Source organism: Barbus barbus (genome assembly GCF_936440315.1).
Source record: "Barbus barbus genome assembly, chromosome: 11".
NCBI classification, from domain to species: domain Eukaryota; kingdom Metazoa; phylum Chordata; class Actinopteri; order Cypriniformes; family Cyprinidae; genus Barbus; species Barbus barbus.
Genome location: NC_136739.1, coordinates 30,038,033 through 30,063,706, shown reverse-complemented (window position 1 = coordinate 30,063,706; position 25,674 = coordinate 30,038,033). Strand labels below are relative to the sequence as shown.

Here is a 25,674-nt window from a genome sequence, read left to right as displayed (position 1 = left end):
ATTATTTTAATTATTGTTGATTTTAGATGATTTACTTAAAGCAAATGTTTTTGTTTTATTTAAAACGTCGTAGGCGATTGCGCCCAGAAAATGACTAAAATAAATGATTAAAAAAAGAAGAGTAATTTGCTCGCATCCCTGCTCCTTGTTTACCAGCAACGTCCTGGCAGACCGTGACAATCGTGTTAAAAATTTAAAAAAGTAGAATTTCTTCCATTATTTTATTATAGAGAGGAAGCTAAAGAGGGCAACCCCCCCCAAAAATAAAACCTCTTACATTTTTATTAAAGAGATTTTTTATTTATTTTTTGGCCCTAATTAAAGAAACTCAACCTTATAAGAGGAAGAGCAACATTGTTTAATAGTTGAAATGTTGACGTTGCTGGACTCACCCTAACAGAATGAAGGCACATGTGGCGCTTACGCACGCGTTACGCAAGTCCCGCCCCTTTACCTGAGAGACGCGCACCTGGATCCAAGGACGCGGAAGTCCGGCTGAGATGACTACGCTTTGACATCGCCGTGGGCAGCAGTTCTACTGTGGGACAGTCGCTGTGGGGGTTCAAAACTCTTTTGGATATGAACTTATGATATTTAAACGCAATTGGTATGTCTTACTGTTTCTTTGCTCTCTCGGCTTTGTTTACGTGATAGCGCACGAGAACTGGACACTGATTGGTAGTTTTGGACAGATTGTGTTATTTTCCTAGTAATAGTTAACCCTAAAATGAAGCAATAAAGCAATATGTGTCGCGTAAATTTTTTTTTTTTTTATCTGACAAAAAGGAATACCTCAATTAAAGTATCTAAATTGTAAATGTGCATGGATTTCCCTCCCATTTTTAATTTTATGGAATATTATATTAGTTTCATGTTTAGATTAATATTTAGTAAGAAAGTAAATAGACTGTTATTTGCTTTTCTCCGAAATACAGTGATAGCTCCTCTGGTACAACACATTGAAACATTGATTTTCATTGATAAAACATGTTTTTGGTAAAGAATATGTATTTATGTATGAATTTTGATTATTTAGGCCTACACATTACAAGAGGGAAACCTGCATGCAATCTAGGGTTGAAAGAGCCGAAATGAGCAAACAAAAAACATGTTCAGTTTCCCTTTATATTTATATTCCCTTTATATTGTTTATGGCAAAAGAATGTGAATCACAGATTCGATGCAATTAAATCCATATTTGATATTAAAATATTTTGCAATTTCATTTTGCAGACACAAAACCAAGCCAGGTGTTTCTGTTGTTTATTGTTTTACCGAGTGTCACACAGCATACAATTAGCTGTTTTTAGTAAATGTTTTTTGATTCACATTATTTTGGTCTACACCGTATACAGTATTCATTCTAGGGTTAAAAGCCTTTCATGATGCCTCATGAAAATGTGATTTTTAAAAAGATAGACAGAACTGTCAAGTCTGATGTTTGTAATATGATTAATACTTTTCCATTGGTTAAAAGGCCCAATTATCATTTGGAAAGTTTCTGTTAAAATTCTCTCCAAGGGAATGTTGTTAAAGAAATTAAGTTCACAAAATTACCTCTCAAGTGAAGAATGATTTCCCAGCCACCTAAAAGAGGCTTAAATATCAAAGAAAACATTTATGTTGGACGTTCAGAACTGGAGTTCCCAACTTTTCCGTTCTCAAACGAGTTGTCAGGAGTGTTGAACTTGTTCGCGGTCTGGTGCTCGTATATCAGCGTCATCTTTTTGTCCCATTCACAGGTTTGACAGGTGGTGATGTTACGCACGGGGTGTGTGTCAGGTGAAGCTTTGTTTCTCACACTCTGAGCGCCGGCTTCGCCTCAAAAGAATGACGTTCTTCCGCAGGCTTCTGCGCAGACGACTGCACCCATGGAAGCTGGCCATAGTGGCGTTGGTGTTCGTGACGTTCCTGTTTCTGATGCAGCGAGAGGTGGTCAGTCAGAACCCCCAGGACGAACCCTGGCTCAAGGGGATTGTGGAGAAACGGGACGGCGTTCTTGAGATGGTCATAGGTGCGGTGAATAACTTCCGGGACGCTATGCCCAAGATGCAGATAAAAGCTCCGGTGAGGAAGCAGGAGAGCCAGGGCAGTCCGGCCTGTCTGTCTGGATACTACACGGCCGCTGAGCTCCGACCAATCCTAGAAAGACCACCGCAAAACCCCAGTGCCCCAGGGGCTTCTGGGAAGGCTTTTCACACTGACAATCTGAGCTTGTCAGAGCAAAAAGAAAAGGAGAGGGGAGAGGAGAAGCACTGCTTTAACTTGTACGCCAGTGATCGGATCTCACTAAGCAGAGACCTCGGCCCCGATACGAGACCTCCAGAGTACGTACTTCCTGTTTGCTTTAGACACTTCTACAGACAACTTAAGCGAATAGTTCACCTGAAAATGAAAATTAGGTGAGAATGTTCTCACCCTCAGGCCATCCAAGATGTAGATGAGTTTGTTCATTGGAACATATTTGGATAAATTGATCAATGCATAACTTGCTCACAAGTGGATCCTCTGCAGTGAATGGGTGCCGTCAGAATGAAAGTCCAAACAGTTGATAATAACATCACAGTAATCCACAAGTAACCAGCACAACTCCAGTCCATCAATTAACGTCTTATGAAAAGCTGCATGTTTCCAAGAAACAAATCCATCATTAAGACGTTTTAACTTTAAAACGTCGCTTCTGGTTAAAATATGAGTCCTCTATCCATAATATTGCTTTCTCCAATAAAAAGTTGTTGCTTTTGAATCAGGAGAGAAATAGGCACAGATCAAGCAAAAAACAGTCCAAATCAGTTTGAAACAAATATATGTTGTTGGATTTTAATGAGAGAAGGACCTTTTACTGGAGGAAGCCTTATTATAGACTCTGGACTGGTATTTTGACCAGAAGCAATGTTTTAAAGGTAAAACACTTTAAGGATTGTTTCTTACAAATATGCAGCTTTTCACTTCATAAGACGTTAATTGATGGACTGAAGTGGTGTGGATTATTGTGATGTTTTTATCAGCTGTTTGGACTCTCATTCTGACGGCACCCATTCACTGCAGACGATCCACATTAATGTTACATTTCTCCAAATCTGTTTTAATGAAGGAAAAAACTCATCTACATCTTGGATGGCCTGAGGGTGAGTAGATTTTCAGCAAATTTTCTTTTTTTTTTTTCATCAGTTGAGGTGTGCGAGTTATTATTTGGATGCAATATCTGTCTCTTTCACTTTTTTAAATATTCAGGGTTCCCACAGAAATATATCAAGGAATTTTAAAATTGTGTTTAATAAAATCCAGGGTCATACACATTTATGAAGTGACTACACATTTTTCTAGTTATGCCTAGCTGATGAATATTGCGCTCTGTGAGCCTCATTCATGAAACATGAGCAAAGCAGATGTGCATTAAACTATTCTTGCATAAATTCCTGCATTTAGTTCAATAAAATTATGACTGACTTTGTTCATGTTTCATATAGTAGTCCCTGTAAATGCAATCTTTATGACATTTTACCTAGATTTTAAAAATTCAGCATCCAGTAAGCATGACTATACGACCGGAAAAGTCACGTAGAAGTGGAGATTCATCTGTCAAAAAGCGTGGGCAGCCTTCAATGTTAAGCTGAAAGAAAAAATATATATCTACAAATACAGTCATGTTGAAACACAAGTATAGAAAGACATGCAATAGTGTGATTTGCTTTTTTTGCTGAATCACCTTCTGATGTGGGTTCTGCAGCTCTGGCTATCAAAACTCAATCCAAAACCAACCAAAAATAACACGAGGAGACCACCTTGTAGATCGAAGTGGTAGTATAATTCCATTGCCAGCAGAGAAAAACACACAAATACAATGAGGTCCAAAGCTCTGAGACTAATAGACATTTTTCTAATTTTAAAACAAATTTTTGCTTCATGTTTTTAGTATTTATGTGGCATATAAAGTGCACAATCTAAAGGATTTTTGAAAGTATTTTCAAAAATTTACCATAATGTAAGTGTGCATAGAATCTAGAGGAGAATGTGTTTATCTGTGAGGATAATCAGTGACTCTGTGAAACTACAGACTAGCTTTTGTCCTCAGACACGTTATTTAAACATGTCTATGCAGATATTGCTACTAATTACAGACTGAGACAAAAATGAGCTTTTTTCTCTAATTAAACACGTTTGTTCTTGCCCTTATTGCTTTAGTGGGGTGATATACACAAAAACAGAGTTCCTATTGCTCATTGTTATACAAAGTGTCACACAACACACAATTAGGAGTCTGCAGAAGGAAATCCAGATGAGGACTGGGTGACATAGCTGAAATAAATTTAGATATTTATGCATTTACTCTATAAAGGCTTAGAAGGGTGATTGTTATTCATCATCAATTCAACCAAACATCCATTATAGCTAAATTAATTCAATTTTTATTGCAAGAAGTAACACACAATAGAAATCTAGTTAAAATAATTCTGTAATATTACTTGTACTAATATAAAAATACATAGTACTAAACATAAGTATTTTAAGATGATGCAAATAAAATGTTGAATCAATGTTGAACTGATTCATGGACAGTTTCTGATTTTCAAGCCTTCTAACTCGAATTCCGTTTATTAACGCTGTAGAGATAGAATTAGTTTTTTTTTTTTTTTTTTTTTTTACATAAATTTAAATGAGAAATGTGATAATTTATAAGCATTGGGATACTGTTAAAGTTTTTATTTTGCATTAGTTTTATTTTTATATTTTCCATTGTCATTTTCATTTTAGTAAAATTTTTAGTAATTTTGTTGTTTTTGTTAGTTACTGTTTTTTGTCTATATAGTTTTTATACATTTTTGTTTCAGTTTTAGTTATTTTTGTGCAAATAAAATGAACAGACACACATTTTGACTTCAATAATGTATTAATAAATGCTGAAATTAACATCAACTAGGATTAATAAATGTTTTAAAATTATTTTAATTGTTAATGTTAACCAAGTTAACAAACAAAATCTTCATTTTATTGTATTTTTTAAATTTTCATATTTGTATTGATATTTCAATCAATGTTTATTTTATTTCAAGTAACAATACTTATGTATGTATGTGTGTATGTACTGTATGTATGTTTAGTTTGAGTCTTTAGGAAATACACTGGCCAAGTGGGGCCAATATATTGCCCAGCCCTAATCCAGACATTTCACAGACATCTGTTGAATAAAACATCCTCCCCACATCTTCCCTTCATTTCTCTGTCTGTCTCTTTTTTCCTCTCACAGATGCATCGAACAGACATTCAGACGCTGTCCACCCCTGCCGACCACAAGCGTGATCATCGTCTTCCACAACGAGGCATGGAGCACATTACTGCGGACCATCTACAGCGTCCTGCACACCTCCCCTGCTCTGCTCCTCAAAGAAATCATCCTCGTGGATGACGCCAGCTCTGAAGGTAACTCACCTCTAGCGTGCAGCCCCACCAGAGCGTCCGTGTGTTTTAATGGGCGTCCGGTTTCACAAGCAACCCGCTTTACTGAATTCCTGTAGGCCTGCTGACACCCGGCGCTCGTGAAGCAGGTTACTACAGGAAACAGAGCTGTTTGGGAATGTTCTCAGAGGAGTTTTGCTCAGCCGGTGAAGGGGGTCAGGGCTATAGAGGCTCTTAAAAACCAGATCTTTGACAGGTGGACGAAGAAATGCAAAGAAGAAAATGGTCATTAGAGCAGTGGTTCCCAACTGGTTTGCTTCAGAAGCACTATTTGACATTAGACCTCAAGTGGTGACTCAACATGACACAAAAAAGTGCTTGTTAAAACTGTAATGTATTTACAGTCGTATGCTGTAATTTGGTGGTGTATCAATTTTAATGGACTTTACAATAAGTTCCCATTTGTTAACATTAGGTAATTGACAAAGATGAATAACTACTGTAACTAATGTATTGCTCATTGTAAGTTGATGTTAGTTAATGCATTAATAAATAGGACCTTTTTGTAAAGCCTTACCATTTAAATTCCAGCAATATGCATATGATTTTTCTAAACCAACTAAATGTTTCTCAGCAACTAAACCATATTATGTCCGCAACACAATTGCATGTGGCCGCGTCTAGTTTCTTTAACTTTGTGTAGTTTTATTAATGGTTCTTGTGGATGAGGGTGTGTTGCATGGCCTGCCAATAACATTTACTATAACTAACTTTGACTGAATGGCAAATGAGTTGCCACCAAAATACTACAGAGTTTGTAAAATTGATTGATATTTGATCATTTAAACTGACTGTTTTCTATGTTAATATATTTTAAAATGTAATTTATTCCTTTGATGCAAAGCTGAATTTTCAGCATCATTACTCCAGTCTTCAGTGTCACATGATCCTTCAGAAATCATTCTAATATGCCGATTTGCTGCTCAAGAAACATCCATTTTTGTGGAAAACGTGACTTTTTTCAGGATTTTATGAGGAATATGAAAGTTCAAAAGAACATAATTTATTTGAATTTAATTCTTTTGTAACATAAATGTCCTCACTGTCAATTTTGATCAATTTAATGCATCCTTGCTGAATGAAAATATTAATTTCTTTCAAAAAGAAAACCCCATTTTTTATGGTTCTGTACATGATTAGTTGCATTTGATTATTTGCATTAGCATTGTTTTCACCCTACTGAACAGATCAGAACAGACCAGGGGTCCGTTCTTCGTACGTCGCTAACTCAGTTAGCTGGATTTGGTTGTTGCCGATTTTTCTTGATCTTGGATCATTTGGTTCTTCGAAGCTCATCCTGGAGTTGCTGTCATAGTAACAGGTCCGTAAGCTTAAACCTGCTCGGGAGCAGGCTTATTTCATGTAAACAGGATTAGATTGCATCTTTTTAAGGTGAATTGATACTTAAAATCTGTCACAGCCACTGCTACTTTATTATAAGAGTACCCTGCTGGTCCAGGGACAATAATTTAAAATAAAAATAATTTGAAAATAAGATATCAATGTTGTGTAGTCTATAACAGCCAATTTTACTCATTGAAAGATTGACATAATTACTTTATAATTGTATTGGAGTCTTACACACATGCTATACAGTTAATCTGAGCCGTGCATTAATTTGAGTGATGACAGATATTATGGGAGGGGCTTGATGGAGCGCAGGAGATGAAGATAACATGATCTTTAAGAAACTGTAATTAATGCTGTCATGTAACAAATCTGTTTCAAAGATAAAATTAAATGAATTGCTAATTACAACACTTGTAAAAATGTAAAAATCTAATGCCTACACAAATACTAGAAATCATGAATATAAATCATTGGGAATCATGTAAAACAATTACAAATAAATTAAAAACAGTACACATTTAATTTATCTATTATAACATTTATGTAGTTTTATTCACTTGGCTGTTTCCTTATAAAAGTAAAGAAATTTGTCAGGTGTTTTTTGGTTAATGATATGATGTCATTACGTTGCTGTCTTGCCGCCAGCCAATCGCTGCATTGCTGATCGTGGTTTCGAGTATCGATACATCTGCCCTTTTTGGGGAACACAAGAACGCGCACTAATCTTAATCCAGATATTTTAATTAAATCCGCAAATTTGTTTGAATAACCAAATTAGCCAGATATCAGTTATCAGGATTAGAAGATCTGGCATCTTTCAAACCATCTCAGATGTATTAAGCGAGGTACGAAGAATGGACCCCTGCTTACTATCCATTTTGATTTGAGAACCACTGCACTATCCGTTCCCCTGGTTGAATCACGCAGGGACTGAACTTTCTCTCTTGGCCGCATGCCATGCGAGAAATAAAAGCCAGGGAATTTCCTTTCAACTATTCTTTTACGCCCCCTATTCTTTTAATTACACCCTCCGCCTCTCTTTCTCAAGCAATTCCAGCTTCCGCTGAGAAAGACCAGTCTTGTGTGTGTAGGTCCCCACCCTCAGAGGCAGCCAAACCCTATAGGACGTCCCGCTGTGCTGTTGAATCATTTCAGCTGCTTTCAGCCGGCTTAGTGTTGCACCTTTACTCTTAAATGATTCTGAGGAGGATCTTACATATTATGTGATATCATAAATCATAATGTCTGGGTTGGGAAAGCCACTCTTTAACTGCAGCTTCACAAGCGACTCTCCTTGCTCATTAAAAAAATGTTTAAACCAGCCTAAGTGGTTAGTCCGGCCTGTTGTGATTGGTTTATGAAGGTTTTCCAAACTTGTTCAAGTTTTTTTTCAGCTGTTGAACACAAAAGAATATATTTTGAGGAATGTTGGTAACGAAACAGCTGATGGTCCCCATTGACTTCCATAGTATGGAAATAGATCATATCAGTTCATTGTAGTGCTGTTATTTGTAGCGGGAAGGGCATCCGGCATGAAACATGTGCCAAATCAGCTCTGCTGTGGCGACCCCTGATAAAGGGAGCAAGCCGAAGGAGAGAGATAAGTTACAGTATCACTATTTTTAGCTAGTTACTCCTCAGTTCTGTATAATATATAATATTATACCAAAGTGCTGGTCAGTGGCTTTTCCCTGAGGGCTGCTGGGAGACTCATGAAAGGAGATATTTATGCTTAATGAATACGTACGCACCCATATCTACTAGATTAAAGGTGCTGCTTGAGCGTTGTCCTGCTCCTTTGCTAAAAGAGTATTATTATGTCTTTTATCCCAGCTTACTGAATCTAAAATGCACCCTAAAAGAATACTGAATCAGTTTGAAAGAAAAACATTAAATTTAATCATACACCTTTTTAAAAGTAACAAGCACCAACTGTAAAATAAATCTGAAATGTGTTCCAGAATCTATTGAGCAGCTTCGCTGTATGCTACATAAGCAGCTGCCTTTTAAGGGAACATCCAAACTGAAGTGCCTCCACATATGCTTGATGCTTAATAGTTCACCCAAAATGAAAATTGTGATTAATTACTTGCCCTCATGTCGTTCCAAACCTGTAAGACCTTCGTTCATCGTCAGAACACAAATTAAGATATTTTTGATGAATTCCAAGATATGACCCGCAGCAAGGATCCTTACACGATCAAGGTCCCGAAACGTAGTAAGAACATCGTTAAAATAATCTATGACTACGTTTACATGGACATCAGTAATCTAATTATTTACCTTATTCTGAATAAGACAATATAATATTAAGGTGTTTACATGAGTTGCTTTTAGAATAATCCTTTCATGTTCCCGTTTTACATATTATAGTACACATAGATCGATTAATGGCATGCATCATTACGTCACCATCCGACGTCCCCTCCAGAATTTCATGTATAAACATATAGTTCGTCTTTGTGATGATGCCATATACAGTTTTGGGTGTTTAATTTTTTTTATTTTATGAAAGCGTTAAGTGCAGTTAATTATTTGTACGTGCATACAGACGACGGTGGTGTTGAAGCTCTTTTATTTGCCGTAAAAATAAAAAACTAACCCCCAAATAAGAAATATTTATAATAGCCATTTGTCTCATTTTGTCCACCTTCTGGATGGATATTTTAAAGGGCACCTATTATGCCCCTTTTTACAAGATGTAATATTGGTCTTGGATGTCCCCAGAATGTGTCTGTGAAGTTTCAGCCCAAAATACCCAACAGATCAATTTATTATAACAGCTGGAAAATGTCATTTTTGGGGTGTGTCTAAAAGAAAAAGCTGTTTTGGAGTGTATAGCTTTAAATGCAAATGAGCATATTCCCGCCCCGTCTCCAGAAGGGGTGTCGCGTATACGTCTCTCTGCATTGCATATCTACAGCAATAAACAGCCGGTAGAAGCAACATAACAGAGCGAGAGAACCGGTGTTCAGCCGTATATATGGGAAGCCAAATGCACTGAACGTGGGACGAAACAGTGCGATGTTACAGAGCAGATCAGTTAAAAAATACTTAATGTATACACACAAATACGGTTAAAACACTAAGCACTAAAATGACATTCACAAAGGAGTCTGGAGTGAAACACGTATTTAGGTAGATTTTGAGGCGCATTAATCCACTGCGTCCTCAGCAGCTCAGATGTTGGGAGAAATTGAAGACTCTTATGTTCAGTCTTACATCCAAACACAGAGAATCAGGATTGCTTGCAAGACATTGTTAACGTTACAGCTGCTTGAACGCAGAGAAAATGGAGGACAGCGTAACTGCTGAGGGCGGAAACTATAGCAATGCAGGGCTGTCAATCAACCCCGTGGCCCGGCCCTCTGAAATGTGACGTTACACTGCGTGAGAATCAAAACGGCAGGCGAAGTGAGACTGACTTGGTTTGAAGGGGATTCAAAAAATAAGTGGGTGGATTTTTATTATTGTAGGGTGGTTGTGTTCATACACTGCCAACAGACATTTATGTCCAAACTTTGTGATTTTGCACAATAGGTGCCCTTTAATGCATTCTGAGATTCCCTTCTCCAAGAAAGAATAAATTCCGTAGAATTTTGCATAAAAAAGTCTAACAATAATTGACTGCAAATTGCACAAACACACATTGTTTTGACATTTCTCTTTCTCACAGAGCGACTAAAGGACGAACTGGACGAGTATCTGCAACAGCTGCACATCGTCCGCGTGGTCCGTCAGCGAGAACGAAAAGGCCTGATCACTGCGCGGCTCCTCGGGGCCTCCGTGGCCGTGGGTGAAACTCTCACCTTCCTAGATGCCCACTGTGAGTCATTTTAAAAAGCCAATCACTCCCACTCAAATGTGCTGGATACACATTAATAGGGCTTGTAATCTTAATAAAAACGCACTCTTTATAACAAGCCTGTGGTCAGTTAGAGCTGCTCTGCGCTGGAAAGAATCTGATGCTTTTTAATTCCGTCTGAGTTTAGGCTTGTTAAACATTCATGATGTTTTTTAGAAAGTGTTTGTGTCCTCCGCTGGTGTGGTTGACTGGGAGACGGTCAGCCAGAATGCAGAAATTACTAAAATTGATTTAGAAGACGGTCTTATTTATTCATCTGCGCTGTGTTTATGCATTAGGGTGTTAAAGATGTTGAAGAAAATGAGAGTAAGAGGTGATGTGTAGCCTAAGGCCAGGAATGTACTGGGAGACTTCAAAGTGATTTTATCAAGCAATTCCTGCTTGGTTTGTTTAGGTGAATGTTTCCACGGATGGCTTGAGCCGCTGCTGGCCAGGATAGCAGAAAACTCCACCGCCGTAGTGAGTCCCGACATAACCACCATTGACCTGAACACGTTTGAGTTCATGAAACCCTCACCGTACGGACAGCATCATAACCGGGGGAATTTTGACTGGGGCCTTTCTTTTGGTTGGGAGACCCTTCCGGATCATGAGAAACGGAGACGCAAAGATGAGACGTACCCTATTAAGTAAGAAAACACTCATGCAATGACTTTACAGGCCTGTGTGATTTAAAATACCTTAAAAACTACCCTTTGAAAGTCTCTTTTGCTCACAGAGGAAAAATCTGTAAAATCAGTAATATTGTGAAATATTATTACTACTTAAAATAACTATTTTCTATGTGAATATATTTTAAAATGTAATTTATTTCTGCAATGCAATGCTGAATTTGCATCAGTGTCACATGATCCTTCAGAAATCATTCTCTTTTTGTGTTTAGTGGAAGAGAAAATGTCATACAGGTTTGGAACAGCATGACTATTCTTTAAACGATTTGAGTAAATAGATTTGATAATACTCAGGCACTCATTGGATTTCATTGTTTGTTTTCCATTAAACGTTTTTATTATCCATGCACACACAAGACACACATTTCAGTCATTTTCTGTCTAATGAAAAAACATTCAAAGAAACATTTACACTGTAATCGTATTTGCCCTCACAGGACGCCAACATTCGCAGGGGGATTGTTTTCCATTTCCAGAGATTATTTCTACCATGTAGGAAGCTATGACGAGGAAATGGAGATTTGGGGAGGAGAAAATATTGAAATGTCCTTCAGGGTGAGTCAAAATTAGTTTTACACACATCTTTTAATCGATCTTGGCACATGTACAGTAGTCTGGTGAAGTGAAGCATCATTGTGACGTGAAATGAAAGTCGGGTTGATACGTTTTTTCAAATAAATTTATACTTTTATTCAGCAAGGATGTATTAAATTAATCAGAAGCGAGAGTAATGACATTTTTAAATGTTTTAAAAAATTATATTGCTCTTTTGAACTTTCAATTCATCAAAGAATCCTAAATATGTTTCCAAAAAGAATTAATCAGCACAGCTTTTTTCTGATTTCTGAAGGATCATGTGGAAGGAACTCTATACCATTTCTGCTGTAAAAAGTTTGAATCAGTGACTATATCAAAAGGAAGGATCAGAAAAATAGTTTAATGAAACTATCTTTATTTTAATATTTTGGCCACAAATTTTCCTAAAGTCTGTCTGTGTTTGAATGAATAAAGCTTCCTTTTCTTCTGATATTAGTTCACATCCTGACCTGCTGCTCTCGTCGTTCAGGTTTGGCAGTGCGGCGGGCAGCTAGAAATCATGCCCTGTTCAGTCGTAGGCCATGTGTTTCGCACAAAGAGTCCGCACACCTTCCCTAAAGGCACGCAGGTGATCGCTCGCAACCAGGTGCGTCTGGCTGAAGTCTGGATGGACGACTATAAAGAGATCTTCTACCGGAGGAACCAGCAGGCCGCTCAGATCGCCAAAGAGGTACAGCTCCCAACATTAGCCCCTCATTTTTGTTTAATTGGAGCTATTGTATGGCGCAAAGTGTAGTGTGCTGCTCCTAGCATATGAAGAGCTGTCTCACTTATTGCTCTTCTGTCCTTCTCTACTGTCCTTTCAAATAAAGGCAAAAAATAAATAAATAACATTTCATTTAAAAAGCTGTTAAAATAATACACTTTTTAATTTTTAAAAATACATAATTAAAAAAAAAAAATTACATGTAAATTGTTATTGTTATTATGAATGTATATTTTATTTGTTTCTAAAATACATGATTACAAATGAATTTTAATTATTTAATATATTTATTTATTACTGTTTTTAAATAAATTATGTAAATAAAGCCTTATATTGAGATAATTTACTATGTATTTTATTAATAATTTTTTATTTTATTTACATAAATAATTAAACTGCCACACTACAGTTGTGTTATACAAATGGGTTTTGCCTGAACTTGTTGTAATGGCATTGTGGAGTTAAGAGTTAAGAGACTTAATGCCTTTTGCCATGCTTTCATCGTGCTGGTCTTCTGCAAGCTAAACCACAGAAATCCCTTAATATTCTCAATGTGTATCCAAGACCTGCTGCTGGTTCATAAGCGTAGACAGACAGCTTTAAATTGGAGCCTCAGACAGCCTGTGGGCAGCTTTAATATGAGATTAAAGCTCTCCACCTTGAACTTGAGATTCAAAGGCAGTTTCTATAATGAAGCTACCGTCTCTCTCCACAGCGCTCTTTTGGAGAGGTCTCCAAGCGTGTAGATCTCCGGGACAAACTCCAGTGTAAGAGCTTTTCTTGGTATTTGAAGAACGTCTATCCGGAGGTCTTCATGCCCGATCTCAACCCGCTGCAGTTTGGTGCGGTGAGTGTGTGTACAGTGGCTGGGATGTCCCTGTATTTCTCTGGTGTTTTGTCTGGCCGCTGCAGTTTCCCACTGTGCATCGGATCTCGGAGAAGGCCGTTCTGTAAAACCTTGTTTTAACAGCTTTCATGTTACGTCACCACAATCCGTTCCATTTCCTCCTTCAACCCTCCTTCTGTCTCCCTCCAGATAAAGAACGTGGGGAAGGAGGCCTGCTTGGACGCAGGAGAGAGTAATGAGGGAGGGAAACCTCTCATTATGTACCCCTGCCACGGGATGGGAGGAAACCAGGTAATTGGAGCAGGAACAGATTGTCCTGTGAATGAATCAATGGAATTTATAAAATGACATTTAAACCACTCTCGTTTAAACTGTTTTGGTACAAATAAATAATAATATAATAATATATTATTATACACAGTGCCCTCCAAAAGTATTGGAACAGTAAGGCCAATTCCTTTATTTTTGCTGTAGACTGTAAACATTTGGGTTTGACATCAAAAGATGAATATGAGATGAGAGATTAACATTTCATCTTTTATTTACAGCTATTTTCATCTGGATCTGATACACAACTTAGAAGATAGCACCTTTTGTTTGAACCCACCCATTTTTCATGTTACCAAAAGTATTGGAACATGTGACTGACAGGTGTGTGTTGTTGCCCTGGTGTGTCCTATTAACTGATTATTCAGACAATAAATAGCACTGAATGTCTGCGCTCAGTTTCAGATCCGTGCAGACTGCATTTATAGTTAGTTAGACGTGTAACCAACATGAAAACCAGAGAGGTGTCTATGGGTGAAAAACGAGCAATTGTGAAGCTGAGAGTTCAATCCAACCATTGCACAAACTCTGCAATAGCAAGTACAACCATTTGGAATCTCCTGAGGAAGAAAGAAACCACTGGTGTACTAAGTAACAGACCTCAAACGGGTAGATCAAGGAAAACATCTGCAGTTGATGACAGAAACATTGTGACAGCTGTAAAGAAAGACCCTAAAACAACTGTTAGTGACATCAGCAACAACCTCCAGAGGGCAGGAGTGAAGGTATCACAATCTACTGTTCGCAGAAGACTTTGTGAACAAAAGTACAGAGGCTACACCAGAAGATGCAAACCACTCATTAGCAAGAAGAATACGAGACGAGCCTCAAAAAGTCTGGGACAAGGTTTTATGGACTGATTTTATGGACCAAAGTGATGGAAAGGCTAAAGTTTGGAGAAAGAAAGGATCTGCTCATGATCCCAAACATACAAGCTCATCTGAAACACAGTGTACACAGGTGTACATTATAGTACACATTACACAAGTAATGTAATGGCTTGGGCTTTCATCGCTTCTTCTGGGACAGGCTCATTAATCTTCATTAATGATGTAACACATGATGGCAGCAGCAAAATGAACTCAGAAGTCTACAGAAATATTTTGTCTGACAATTTACAGAAAGATGCAACCAAACTGATCGGGAGATCCTTCATCATGCAGCAAGATAATGACCCTAAACATAGTGCCAAAACAACAAAGGAGTTCATCAGGGGCAAGAAGTGGAAGGTTTTAGACTGGCCAAGTCAGTCTCCACACTTAAACCCTGTAGAGTATGCATTTTACCTGCTAAAGAAGAGACTGAAGGGAGTAACCCCCCAAAACTGAAAGAGGCTGCGGTGAAAGCCTGGAAAAGCATCACAAAGGAAGAATGCAAAAGTTTGGTGATGTCAATGGGTCACAGGCTTGATGCAGTTATTGAAAGCAAAGTATTTGCAACTAAATATTAAGTCTTTTTCACTTTAATCTGTTAATTCTATCTGTTCCAATACTTTTGGTAACATGAAAAATGGGTGGGTTCAAACAAAAGGTGCTATCTTCTAAGTTGTGTATCAGATCCAGATGAAAATAGCTGTAAATAAAAGATGAAATGTTAATCTCGCATCTCATATTCATCTTTTGATGTCAAACCCAAATGTTTACAGTCTACAGCAAAAATAAAGGAATTGGCCTTACTGTTCCAATACTTTTGGAGGGCACTGTATGTATGTGTATATATATATATATATATATATATATATATATATATATTGAAATCAGATGAAGGTGCTTTTGAAGTGCTTCTTTTATTTTATTTTCCTTAAAGGAACAGTAAAAAATAAATAAAAATAGTATGCATGTATATATGTATGTATGCTTGTATATATTTATTTTCCCTTACAGGAATAGTAAAAATGTTATAAAAAACAGTCTATACAATTCAAGCACTATGTTATATAGCAAATTTATTATAATCAGGTGAAGTTGATTTTATTTAATTTTATTTGCAATTTTTTGCAAATCCTTTTCAAAGCTTGCTGTTTTTTGAACACAAGCACGAATGACATTTTGAATTATATTCAATTTCTAGGTGCATCTCAGGTATCATTTTAATTAGTTCCCTTGATATGTTTTCCAGAAGCTCTTAGGAGTTTCCAGGCAAACATCTTTATCCGTTTAATGAAGTGTTTTCTTGTGGTGAAGGTCATTTCTCTCCTCTGCTCGTACAGTATTTCGAGTACTCGACCCATCACGAGATCAGGCACAACATTCAGAAGGAGCTCTGTTTGCACGGGATGGATGGAGTTGTCAAATTAGAGGAGTGCCAGTATAAAGGTCACAACACCATCACAGGACCTCAGCAGAGATGGGAGCTCAGAGAGGTAGAACGCTGGAGCTCTCGCTTTCTCTTACACACGCTTTCTCTCTTCTTCACAAGCCTGTGATCTTTAGACTCAAGTCCAAAACAGCCTGAGGCCATGCTGTGTTCCTCAGCTCACCCTCCTCTAAAGCTAACATTGTCTTTAGAGACTTGTCATCTCCTGTTATGCTTGTTAATGCTCATTTTTATCAAAACTCTAACACTGATTTGCAATATGTCTGGCTTTGTTGCAAAAACTAGTGAGCCTCCTTGCTGTTTGCTGTTTACATAGACAGCTGCTTTCTAAGGGAGCATCCAAAGAACTATGTGACCTTAAAAGTGATAGATTTAGAGCAGCAATGATGCAAAAGTCTAGCAAACACAACCAAATATTGAGTAAAATACACACCAATCGATATATATAATTCAGTAAGTTTTTTTATGTTTTAACAGTCTCTTGTGCTCATCAAGGCTGCATTTATATTGTTTACATAAAAACGGTAATGTTGTGAAATATTATTATAAATTAAAATAGCTGTTTTCTATTTGAATATATTTTAAAATGTAATTTATTCCTGTGATGCAAAGCTGAATTTTCAGCGTCATTAATAAGTCTTCAGTGTCACATGATTCTTCTTCTTCAAAAAAAAAAATTATTTGCAAAAAGTTAAATTAATGAAATATTGAAGTCATTTTCTGCTCTGAAATACTTGAGCATTTTTTTTTTTTGTATCATTTTTAAATACTTTTAAGATTTTAAATCCTTACTGAGCTAGAAAAACAGCTAGATCCAGCTACAAACAGATGTGATGTGAAATATTAGTATAATTTAAAATAGCTATTTTATTTTAATACATTTTAAAATGTAATTTATTCCTGTGATACAAATGGAATTTTCGGCATCATTACTCCAGTCTTCAGTCACATGATCCTTAAAAAAAATATATATATATCTATATGCGCACACACACACACATACATATATATATATATATATATATATATATATATATATGTGTATATGTATATGTATATATGTGTGTGTGCGCATATAGATTTTTTTTTTTTTTTGAAGGATCATTTAGAGAGAGCCAGAAATACAGCTACAAACTAAAATCAAATAAAAATTAAATAAAATAAAATATATATTCTTCTATATTTTTGGGGATTTTTTTCGATAACGATACTACCGTGGAGAGCTGCAGTTTTTGATATTCTTCATATGCTGTGTGCTACGTTCACATCAGTGATAGAAATTAATCTTTTCATACACAGTGGTGTGAAAAAGTGTTGGCCCCCTTCCTGATTTTTTTTTAATTTTTTTGCATGTTTGTCACACTTTAATGTTTCAGATCATCAAACAAATTTAAATATTAATCAAAGATAACACAAATATGTTATCTTTGATTAAAAGATAATCAAATCCCCCCCCCCCCCCTGTTAAAACATAACTGTGGTTTATCACACCTGAGTTCAGTTTGAAGTGAAGTGAAGTAGACCAAAAGATCCTCAAAAGCTACACATCATGTTGAGATCCAAAGAAATTCAGGAACAAATGAAAAAGAAAGTAATTGAGATCTATCAGTCTGGAAAAGGTTATAAAGCCATTTCTAAAGCTTTGCGACTCCAGCGAACCACAGTGAGAGCCATTATCCACAAATGGAGAAAACATGGAACAGTGGTGAACCTTCCCAGGAGTGGCCAGCTGACCAAAATTACCCCAAGAGCGCAGCGACGACTCATCCAAGAGGTCACAAAAGACCCCACAACAACATCTAAAGAACTTTTGGCCTCACTTGCCTCAAGGTCAGTGGTCATGACTCCACCATAAGAAAGAGACTGGGCAAAAATGGCCTGCATGGCAGAGTTCCAAGACGAAAACCACTGCTGAGCAAACAGAACACAAAGGCTCGTCTCAGTTTTGCCAGAAAACATCTTGATGATCCCCAAGACTTTTGGGAAAATACTCTGTGGACTGACGAGACAAAAGTTGAACTTTTTGGAAGGTGTGTGTCCCATTACATCTGGCGTAAAAGTAACACAGCATTTCAGAAAAAGAACATCATACCAACAGTAAAATATGGTGGTGGTAGTGTGATGGTCTGGGGCTGTTTTGCTGCTTCAGGACCTGGAAGACTGTGATAAATGGAACCATGAATTCAGCTGTCTACCAAAAAATCCTGAAGGACAATGTCCGGCCATCGGTTTGTGACCTCAAGCTGAAGCGAACTTGGGTTCTGCAGCAGGACAATGATCCAAAACACACCAGCAAATCCACCTCTGAATGGCTGAAGAAAAACAAAATGAAGACTTTGTAGTGGCCTAGTCAAAGTCCTGACCTGAATCCTATTGCGATGCTGTGGCATGACCTTAAAAAGGCGGTTCATGCTCGAAAACCCTCCAATGTGGCTAAATTACAACAATTCTGCCAAGATGAGTGGGCCAAAATCCCTCCACAGCGCTGTAACAGACTCATTGCAAGTTATTGCAAACGCTTGATTGCAGTTGTTGCTGCTAAGGGTGGTCCAACCAGTTATTAGGTTTAGGGGGCAAGCACTTTTTCACACAGGGCCATGTGGGTTTGGATTTTGTTTTCCCTTCATAATAAAAAAAACTTCATTCAAAAACTGAATGTTGTGTTTACTTGTTATCTTTGATTTAATATTTAAATTTGTTTGATGATCTGAAACATTAAAGTGTGACAAACATGCAAAAAAAATTAAAAATCAGGAAGGGGGTAAACACTTTATCACACCACTGTAATTTTTAATAGATTTTTACCTTTTATGGGCAATTTCACCTTTACTAAAGCCATTTTTTTCTAAAAGTGTGATCTTTTGAGTCAAATTGTTACATTTAATCAGTCAATTAGAATAATAGGACATAATGGGTTGCTACCAAACAAATGAAACCAGTATTAATAAAATTAATCTTTGCCAGAGTAATTTATAACCAAAGTATATATTATTATACCAAGTAAACAAGAACAAAGAAAACGCTAGAAAAGAGCTTGGTTTAAATGTATGGCTGTCCATCTAATGCTGATTTAAGCCTGCTAATGTTTGGTTTTGTGATTTGGCTGGACTGCAGCGCTGATAGATCCTGCTCTGTTATTTTATTCCCTTTGCAGGATCAGCTGTTCTATAACAAGGGCTCAAAACAGTGCCTAACCGCTCGACATGAGAACCCCTCTCTAGTGCTCTGCAATCCAGCTGACAAGTACCAGCTCTGGGTCTTCACGTGAACTGCGGGAGCAATGACACACACACACACACATAAACACACACACACTCTCTCTCTCTCAGGGTCCAAAACTTAACTTCTTGCCACAGCTGCCAATTAATTCAGGAAAATGTACATGCCAAAATAGTTTCTTACTGCCATGAAACTGTAGTTTACAGTATTTTTTTAAATAAAAATAATTTTTTATTCATATGACAATTGATTACAGAGCAGATTTTGATGAAAAGTTCAACTCATTTGCTCTGTCCCAAATTCTACATAGACAGCTGCCTTCTTAGGGAGCATCCTGATGGTCATGGAACCTCAGAAGTAAGTGAATGATTTGTAATGCTGTACACATGCAGAGACGGTGAGGGTGCAACGGTGCCGGACCACTTTTTCAGTATCCTTCATTCTAGAAGTGTTTTTTTTTCCCATACATTTTTCAGATTTTAAACAGTGTACGAGGTGAATCACAAAATTACAAACATAGATTTTTACGAAAAAAGTTTAGAAATCAGACAAAAAGACTTTGATGCAAATTTCTTGTCACAGTTCTCTGATTGGTGGAGATTTCTCTGCAGAATCATGGGTAATGTAGTTTTTCACCAGGAATTTCACTTTTTAAATTAGTTTAAATAATGCAGGCTGATTGCTTCAGCAAAAGCATATGAGCATAAAAGCATAAGATATTGTTAACAATTAATATCCCATTTTAATAATTAATACCCAAAAGGCTGTTTTTGCAGTGATGCCATAGAACAACAACCATTTTGAAGAATATTTTAAAAATCTAAAGAACCTTTTTCGACTATAAAGAACCTTTTCTGCATTTGAAAGGTTCCTTGGATGTTCAAGGTTCTTCGTAGAACCTTTGATGCCAATTAAGAACCTTTATTTTTTATGAATGGGATTTTTACTCTCGTAACCAGCTGTTGCACTGTACAGGTTGTTCAATAGAGTTTGTGTTTAGCATGTTGCTATGTTAACATACTCTTGCAGAAACAAGAATTGTTTAGAATGAGTCTTTTCAAATAGATTTGAACTGTTTTATCTGATTCATCTGGTATTGGATGTTTTATAAGTATATTTGGAAAAATATTAAAACAAAGATGCCAAAAATTTGAATGTGAAGGGCCAAAAATCACACTTGACTGAGGGCCAAAAGTAAATGTTGCAGCATATCCAACTATATTATATTAAAATGTATTAAATGTTTAAGTAAACAAAAATGTAATATTTTAAAACAAATTCACTTATTTTTTTATTCCAATGCAAAAATAAAACAAACAACAACAAAAATTGTTAAAACAAAAATATAAATAAGAAATGAAGAAGTTTTTTCCCCACCTATTTTTTTTTATATTTTTTATATCATCCTCTGCTGATATAGCTTCTTGCAGTGCATAATGGGATTGCCTTCATTTTCAGCAGAGGCTTTTTATGATTTATGATCAGATAAATATACAATCAGTCTCACAATCACAGTTAAACTGAGTAATATTTCGGATCTTTATAAAGTCAAAGACAAACCATGTGTTATTTACTTGCCAAAGCAAATTTGATGTACGATGCATTGCAAGTGTTAACTTTGGACCCTGAACACACACACACGCACACACACACAAGCACAAATTACCGGACAGTCTCTTCTGTCTGACACAGACCTTTAATTTATTTTTGTATGTGGAAAATATTGCTGCTGGAGAGTTGGAATATCTATAGGACCAAAAATGGAGCACATATACAGACATTCCTGTGTGGGGCCGAGGCATGTGCAGTGATGTGAAGTTTTATTTTCTCTCTCTCTCTCTCTCTCTTTTCTTTCTCTCCATTATGTCTGAAAGACTACAGGACTTGTGTCCTCATGGCTCATCCAGTGACTTTTCTTATTTTTATACTGGACGAGCTCAGCCACAGTGATGCTGAGTATCAGCTGTATTCTCTGAATGAACTGCAGATTGCGATCTTCAAAAATTCTTCAAATAATTGAATGCAACATGCAGATTTTAAAGCACCAAAGACTTCCCGAAAGTATTTGCTTCATATTCACTATTCACAAAGTGAGATTGTTCTTTTCTTTTTTCTTTAAATGCAGTGAAACAAAGTTCTGAGTCGTTCCTGTTCTGTAGCACATTTCTGCTCTGGAACATATTAAAAAATAATATTTTGTTGTGATTTAAAAGTATTTCTATAGAATAGTTCAGCAGCCTTTCAGAAATAGGTTCTGAGACACTTCAGCTGAAGATTGACAATTTACATGAGGATGTAAACTAGTTTATTAAGCCACAGTTTGGTAGTTTTAGCAAAAAAACTACATTTATCACCAAATAAAAACAATATTTTGAGGAAAAACGTTTTATTTAAAACATTAGAGCAGAAAATGGAATATTATCAGTTTTTTTATTTTAGAAGTACATGATAAAAATGACATTCACTAGAACTAAAATAGTCAAATAAATGTTCATGTCAAAGAAAACTGGTTTTCACTCAATAAAATTAAAGTTTAATACTTTATATAGTAAAATAAGACATGATGGAAATGTGTTGCATAGCAGGAAAGATGCTGAATACAGGTCAAATATTTGAAATGCAATTTCTGGGATGGTTTTATGTTTTTAGCCATTTAAATCCTTTTTGTTTTATTTGACCAAATTTAAATATTTTGTGTTTTATTAGATGTTACTTTTGTATATTTTGACATGCTGTTGAACATTGTGAATATTTGATTAGAGCCCTATAAGACCGAAGACAGTAGAGGGTGCTGTTATATAAGCATCAGGCCAGAAACCTTTTTTTTAAATGACAGCAGGAGTTTACATCAATCAGAAGATTCACAAATTTGATTTATACACCACCGTTCCATAATAATGCCATGAATTGATGTAGATTAATTGTCTTTGCTTAGAATATATTTTGTAACAACAAAAAAGGATTTAATTTTTGTAAGAGTGTTTCTGAATCGCAGAAAGTGTTCCTATTAAAAATGGAGAAACGTAATGCTTTAGATGCTTTTATTATTAGGCTATCTGTCTGTCTGAACTCTTCAAGGGTTTGTCAAGCCAACACCTGATTTTGTCTTAACTTTTTTCCATTTAGAGATTTACGATGCAACAAGAAGCACTTTAACAAAGAGAATTTTTATTTAATACATACCGTTTAAGGAACGCACAATAAATACACATTATAATAGATCATTCATAAGAAATACTGAAAACAGAACGAGAACTGCGATTCTAACTGGTAACATGATATGGCGACTCCTGTCTGCTGCCAGTTCATCCGGTCCCACTGTAATACAGGATTCATTACATCTGTACACGTGTCTTTCATATCCCATAATTTCATCAAAAACTGAGGTCTGTTGTACCAGCACTGTGTGTGTAAGTCAAGAGGTGAAGTAAAGACAAATCTAGACCAATGTCCAGACAACAAATCCTAGAAGGCAAAACACAGAGTGAATTTGCTTTTGTAGAATCTGTTTGAAAATGAAGGCATTAACTTTTAAGTAAACCATCGGCCAAGGCAGTGATCCAATGCTGCTGCCCAGATTACCATCGCAACATTCTGTATTCTCAGTCATTTGAAAACGCATCTTCTCTCTCTATTTGTTTTATCTTTAAAGGCGAAGTATGTCATTTCTGCACCGCTGGCAGCCATGAGTGGTTTTTTAAGATGTTCTGGGTGGATGCTCAAAATTATGAAATTGTTCAGTATTATGACAAGTCTTAAATATGACTTTAAAAGTAAAAAGTGACAAAATTCTGAGGTATAAAGTCAGAATTGTGACAAAATGTGAAATTATGAGAAACATTCGAAATTATGAGTCACATACAAAAACATTTATATTATGACAAAAACTATGATGACATCAAAAGTCGATGAAAGTCAAAATTATGACAATTAAGACATTCAAAGACAAAATTGACAAAGTAAAACATGAGATAAACTACGGAAGTTCTAAGCGGCCATGCATTATTATAATTTTTCTGTCTTGTTTTCTCGTGATCACGACATAACGAGTTGTTTTGTCGTTATCACGACTTAATTTTCTCGTGATCTCGACATAACCAAAGTTGTTGATCTCAACGTAAAAACCGTTTTCTCATGACGTAATTGTAGCTATCGTGAGAAAATCAGGGTCGCTATATTGTCTTCAACGATAAAGTTGCAGACCCGACAGCCTCCTTCTCAAGTGTCGAACACTTATGTGTAAGTCGTCAATCACTGACAGACACAGAGCTATTTCAGTTTGAGTGAGTCCCTGATCAAAGTAAAAGCGAATACGATCATCCATGATGGTGCGATGATGCTGCTTCTATAGCATTTTCTCATGCCGAATACACAGAGAAAATTAAGTCGTGATAACGACAAAACAACTTTCGTTATGTCGAGATCACGAGAAAATTAAGTCGTGATAACGACAAAACAACTTTCGTTATGTCGAGATCACGAGAAAATTAAGTCGTGGTAACGACAAAACAACTTTCGTTATGTCGAGATCACGAGAAAATTAAGTCGTGATAACGACAAAACAACTTTCGTTATGTCGAGATCACAAGAAAATTAAGTCGTGATAACGACAAAACAACTTTCGTTATGTCGAGATCACGAGAAAATTGAGTCGTGATAACGACAAAACAACTTTCGTTATGTCGAGATCACGAGAAAATTAAGTCGTGATAACGACAAAACATCTTTCGTTATGTCGAGATCACGAGAAAACAAGACAGAAAAATTATAATAATGCATGGCCGCTTAGAACTTCCGTAATAAACAGTTGGAATTTGGTGATAAAAAGTCCTAATTATTAAAAAAGTCGAAATTGTCAAAATTACTAAAGACTAGTAGTCATAATGACGACTATATTATAATTTTGAGTGTCATCATATTAATGACTTAGTATGTCATAATTATGACTTTTGTCACAATTATGATTTTTAAATGTAATTCTTTAGTCATGACTGAAAGTGTTTGACATTTTATATCATAATTATGAAAAGTATGTTTATATTATGTGCTGAAAATGAGTTTCCAAAGGTAATCGCACACCACTCAAAACAAAACATGTTGAGGTATAGTTCATGTTTGTAGCATAAAGACTTTTTTAATGTGTGAGGTTAAAGGTCTTTCTTATAATTCTGCATGCTAAAGCTGGGATACAAGTTTTAAACGACACACTTCACCTTTAAGGATCTGGTTATTTCATTACCGCCCCATGAGGTCACGCTACAATGTTGATGACATAAAAGGCATTTGATTGTCCAGTCTTGAGCTTATTGAGGGACATTCTCCATTGGACAATGACTCTCTCTATCATCAAGAGGATAAACAAACTGACAGATGCATCATAAGGTTTGTGCGTTAAAAACAGCTTAATCTCAACTCGTCAGTGCTTTCAGGTAATATTTCATGCAAAAATTATTATTCTGTGATTATTTAAACCCCCTCATGTCACAGCATGAAGATTTTTCATAAAAATTTTCTTTTTTTTTAGGGGACAAAATAACAGCATACGAGTTCGGAATGACCTGGATGAGGGTGAGTAAGTAATGACAGAATGCTCATTTTTTAGCATGAGAGGAAATCTGATGTGAAATGAATTCACTCCTTTCAATGAACATTAGCTTTCATGTGTGGCATTATCACACTAAACTATTGCACTTAACAAATTACTCTACAGAATGATTTATTCAGTCAAAGCTGATTTTTAAATTAACCATGGCAAGAATTATTCTCCTTTTTCCTCTCAAAATCTAATTGAGCGAATATTTTCACATCATGCCATAAAATAGGTATCATCATAAAAATCACCTTCCTGGCCTCCATCCATTCAATACCTTCAGTTATGCAATAAATGTAAAGTATTACCTTGTACAAACCTAATATGAGTTAATTTGTACTTTAAACTTTTACACTTAAATCATCTTCGCCTGACGGAAACAGAATGCTTCGTTCGCAGTAACTTGATGCATTTCAAAGTGCATTTTATCAGAAATCCCTGTATAATCCCAAAGATAATTTAAGACTTTAGTATCTCAGAGTTTCATAAAACAAAGTGTTTGATCATTTTCATTACGGTAATCTGGTTTAAAAAGTTAAATCTGTTATCTAACTACCTTCTGTCTACTATCTGCCATTTTAAACAAATGCAGATAGATATGATATATATTTTTTGGTAGTGTCATGGAAAAACATCCTTCATGTCTCCACTAAAAACTTGGAGATATGTTATAAAATCATCATTTAGGGCTGTGTTCGGAATAGCGTGCTAACATATTACTATACATCC

At 36.2% G+C, this 25,674-nt stretch overlaps 1 protein-coding gene across 1 annotated transcript; it reads left to right on the top strand.

Annotated features, from left to right (window-relative positions):
- Window positions 1-458: 458 nt before the first annotated feature.
- Window positions 459-22,380, top strand: LOC306876575 (polypeptide N-acetylgalactosaminyltransferase 3-like). Its single transcript, XM_079427868.1, has 11 exons — window positions 459-607; window positions 1,743-2,327; window positions 5,249-5,421; window positions 10,484-10,633; window positions 11,067-11,301; window positions 11,781-11,898; window positions 12,410-12,610; window positions 13,362-13,493; window positions 13,683-13,784; window positions 16,030-16,182; window positions 19,291-22,380. The coding sequence occupies exons 2-11, from the start codon at window positions 1,831-1,833 to the stop codon at window positions 19,402-19,404; spliced, it is 1,875 nt and encodes a 624-aa protein (XP_079283994.1). The 5' UTR covers window positions 459-607; window positions 1,743-1,830; the 3' UTR covers window positions 19,405-22,380.
- The last annotated feature ends 3,294 nt before the right edge of the window (window positions 22,381-25,674 follow it).

Coding starts and splice junctions, on each gene's coding strand:
- LOC306876575 (XM_079427868.1), top strand. CDS start 1,831: ATGACGTTCTTCCGCAGGCTTCTGCGCAGACGACTGCACCCATGGAAG. Junction 11,899..12,409: donor ATATTGAAATGTCCTTCAGG/GTGAGTCAAAAT, acceptor CTCGTCGTTCAG/GTTTGGCAGTGCGGCGGGCA. Junction 16,183..19,290: donor AGAGATGGGAGCTCAGAGAG/GTAGAACGCTGG, acceptor TTCCCTTTGCAG/GATCAGCTGTTCTATAACAA.